General features: G+C 35.8%; 1 protein-coding gene across 3 annotated transcripts in view; it reads left to right on the forward strand.

Moving 5' to 3' along the window:
* Positions 1 to 2,354: 2,354 nt before the first annotated feature.
* The window catches only part of LOC104799469 (kinesin-like protein KIN-5D), a 6,643-nt gene continuing 4,853 nt past the window's right edge, over positions 2,355 to 4,144 (forward strand). Inside the window, exons 1-5 of one of the 3 annotated variants that reach the window (XM_010522014.1) lie at positions 2,355 to 2,456; positions 3,038 to 3,276; positions 3,355 to 3,484; positions 3,589 to 3,744; positions 3,822 to 4,144. In XM_010522014.1, coding sequence (XP_010520316.1) covers positions 3,086 to 3,276; positions 3,355 to 3,484; positions 3,589 to 3,744; positions 3,822 to 4,144 — 800 coding nt within the window. In that variant the 5' untranslated portion in view covers positions 2,355 to 2,456; positions 3,038 to 3,085. The other 2 variants (XM_010522012.1, XM_010522013.2) reach the window with 2 other exon arrangements.

Here is a 4,144-nt window from a genome sequence, read left to right on the forward strand (position 1 = left end):
TATTTATATATATATATATATATATATATATATATATAAATATGAGAATCCGAGGTGTGGGGGAAAAAAAGCTTAGAAAGAGATAATATATATGAAAGCGCTGCGGCAACTAACACCTTTAGAATGAGTGGTGGACAAAGCAAATTACAATTCTTCTTACAAGCAACAAACACACAACCTTAATTTCTGCGTCTCCTCCTTACTCTGAATTATGATATATATATATATATATATATATTATAAATCCACAAATGTATACACACATAAATATATTTGTCTTCTCTCTCTCTCTCTCTCTCTCTCTCTCTCTCTCTCTCTATCTCAGGGTTGTATATAATGTGAGTTTGGTCGGAAAATGTAATGTGATGGGTAAGGGAGGAAAACCTAAAAAAACAGGCAGCACAAGTTCGCCCTGTTTTCGGGATGTGTTATATATATATATATATATATTATAGAAACGGAGTTTTTGCCCAAAAGCAGTGATAAGCGACAGTTGACGTAAGACACAAGCAAGCAGCTTCAACACTGATTTTTACTTGGAGTATTCTCCAAGCAAACACTATATACTGACATTTAATACAACATGAGGATATACATATATACGCATTTACATGCCCAACGTATACACCAGCCACCCATAATAGACAGATCTAGGAAAACTTTTAATTTGGGATATGGTACATGGTTCAAATAAAAACGTTATATGTGTATATTATTATTAAAATATGTCATCATTATAGTTGTGGTTCAAATCGGATAATCATTAAATATTTATTGGTTAAAAAATGTGTTTTTTGAAATTAATGATATAGACTATATATTAAGATTTGGAAATAATAGTGTACAGGTCTTTTATATTCTTTATTTTGTTTGACTAGTTTTAAATTATGCATATGTTAGAGAAAAATACATAAAATCAGTCCAGATGATGAGTTGGCACCAAAAAGATGTCGCGGGGTTAGGTTGGGAGAGTGGTTACACTCGAGTGAAAGGAGTACCGAGTTATACACACAATCATGGTATATCATACCTGTATAAATATATATGTACACATGAATATACATATATATATATATGTGTGTGTGTGTGCGTGTGTATGTATATATATATGTGAGGAAGGATGATATATATAAAAAAAAAGCAAAGGGGAGTGAAAAAGAGAATCACATGGGGGCATCATGTGCAGAAATTGGCTTAATGCCATTCTTTTCATATCACATGGCTCCTCTTTCCCACCATAACCCCACTTTTGCCTTTCTCTTTTCTCTCTACAACCTTCTTCTTCTTCTACTCACTCCGCACCATATATATATAGACGCGTCACTCTCACACACACATACATATATATATATATATATATGTATATATGGTATTTTTTGGATGATATTAGACTAATTTATGGAAACCATTGTGAAACAACTCATCCCCATGCACATAGATATATATAATATAAGCAGTTATAACACAAAATTGAGTGATTCAATTAATAAGGGATGAAGTAAAAAAAAAATTAATCTTGGTTCGAATTTTTACTTGAAAAGATATATTCATCTAAATTTATCTAAATTTATTGTTTCTGTAAAAAAAATATAATTGAATCAAAGATTCGGAAAACTTTTGAATTATAAAAAGTTAAAAACAAAGTATATATACAATTGTGAGATAAAGGCATAAAAATGATATGTTGATGTTATGTGTTTATGTATGTATATATGTGTTCGTGTTTGTTTATATGAATGCCATCGATTTTATTTTAGATTACAATATTAAAGAAAATAAACAAGATAATTGAAAAAAAAAAAGATCCCAACTTTCCCCACAAAACGGGAACAGAAATTTGTCTTCTAATCTAAAAAATCAGCATCAAGATATTGGTTGTGTCTTGTAATTATCTTCAACCTCAGGGGCAAATAGCTCAGTGTTTTTAAAAACTCTCCGTCTGTTATCGTAATCTCTCCGTCTATTTATAACGGTCGGGATTACGCGTACTTCAGTCAACGACGAAACTGACGCCGTTAACTCGCCTAACCAGAAATACCCGACTAACTGAATTTAACCGAAATTGATTTAAACCCATCTGGAACATTAATCTGTATATTTTATGATCCGCTTGAATTTAGAACTCTATAATTGTAATCGATCATTTCAATGACTTTTTTATAGCTTTAATATACAAAGTTATTGCTCAGCAAGAAACCAAAACCAAAACCAAAACCAAAGTTCCGGTTCGGTCTGGTTATCTTTAACCGTTTCTCCCCTTAACGACGTGATGACGCCGTTTATTATTTTTTCCTTTTGTGCTTTTTACTTCATCTCTCTCGGTGCTTTAAGAAGAAGAAACAATAAATGCACTCGAGAACACTGTTTCTCTCTCTAAAAGTCACGTCGCCTCTCTCTTTCTCTCTCTAAAGCGCCATTACTGATTTCTCTGGAACTCCTTCTCCTTGTTCTTCTCCGTAAGTCTTCAAATCTCATTTTGCGGGGGTTTTTTTCCTGGAAAGTGTTGCTTGCTCCATCACTGTCCGATTCAAGCTTTGACATCATTGATCGATCCTGATCCGATTTCATGTCGCTGATCTTCGATAAGATAATCTGTTGATAAATGGATCTAAGAGTGGGTATATATGATGTGGATTCTGCAATGTATGTTCATATGGGTTTTTGCTTCTTTCACCGTTTGGTGGAGTTGCTGCTGCTATGTGCTGATTTCGGAAGTGCTATGCAATCGAGTTGACTCAGTGAGTTAAACATTGTTCTTACTTTTGAACCAAGACACGGGAAAATCTCCCGTATTTTCTTATAATTTGTATCTGACATCGTTCGGGTTCGATCTTGGAAGTCACTTTAAGTGCTTGCTTTGTGTTTTAGTTTTCTTCGATCCATTGGCTATGGTCATGATTCGCATTCAGGGCCTCTAAAGCGAGATAAATTAGTCTTCTAGATGCCTTTGTAACCTATGGATTATGTGTCTTATGGTGATTTCTGATTCGTTTTGATGAGTAAAATAATCCCGGAACTGGCCGTGTTGTCTCTGCAGGGGATTTGAATTGGTGTTTCTTGGTTCAAATTCATCATATAATCCACAATGGTAGACAGTAATATTAGCAGGATGGATTCAATGCAACACAGGCGAGGCGGTATGGTGTCTCTCTCACCGTCTCAGACACCACGGTCGGGTGATAAACTTGCCCGGGAATCAAGATCTTCTGACTCAAATCTGACGAATAGAACAGATAAAGAGAAGGGTGTGAATGTGCAGGTCATTGTACGTTGCAGGTGGGTTTGTAACTTTAGCTTGTAGGTACTCTTGAGTTTTGGGTGTTGATCTCTTTCGGATAATTTGCTACTTTATAGGCCATTGAGTGATGATGAAGCCAGACTGCATACTCCGGTTGTCATTTCATGCAATGAGCATCGGAGAGAAGTTTCCGCCACACAGAGCATTGCTGGAAAGCATATCGATAGAACTTTTGCTTTTGACAAGGTTTAAAGCTATCAAATCCTGTCTTAATCCTCTCCTGTTTCTCGGGTTTCCGTTAAAACAGAAGAGGCAGATTGAATTCAACATTTGATCTTGAAATGTTTCAGGTCTTTGGTCCGGCTTCCCAACAAAAGGACTTGTATGATCAAGCAGTCTGTCCAATTGTGTTTGAAGTGTTAGAAGGTTACAACTGTACCATTTTTGCATATGGTCAGACAGGAACTGGAAAGACGTATACAATGGAAGGAGGAGCAAGGAAGAAGGTGGGTCTTGCCGAATCATTCATGATTCAGATCTGCACAATCATGTGCTATTGACTAAAACATTTGCAAATTTGTAGAATGGCGAGTTCCCTAGCGATGCAGGTGTTATTCCAAGAGCTGTTAAGCAGATTTTCGACATATTGGAAGCTCAGAGAGCTGAATACAGCATGAAAGTTACTTTCCTTGAACTCTACAACGAAGAAATCACAGATCTTTTAGCACCAGAGGAGACAACAAGATTCGTTGATGACAAATCAAAGAAATCAATAGCTCTCATGGAAGATGGGAAAGGAAGCGTCTTTGTCCGGGGCTTGGAAGAAGAGATAGTCGGTACTGCAAATGAAATTTACAAAATCTTGGAAAAGGGTTCTGCAAAGAGGCGTACAGCTGAAACCCTGCT

The sequence above is a fragment of the Tarenaya hassleriana genome, unplaced genomic scaffold, assembly GCF_000463585.1.
Source record: "Tarenaya hassleriana unplaced genomic scaffold, ASM46358v1 Cleome6, whole genome shotgun sequence".
NCBI lineage: Eukaryota > Viridiplantae > Streptophyta > Magnoliopsida > Brassicales > Cleomaceae > Tarenaya > Tarenaya hassleriana.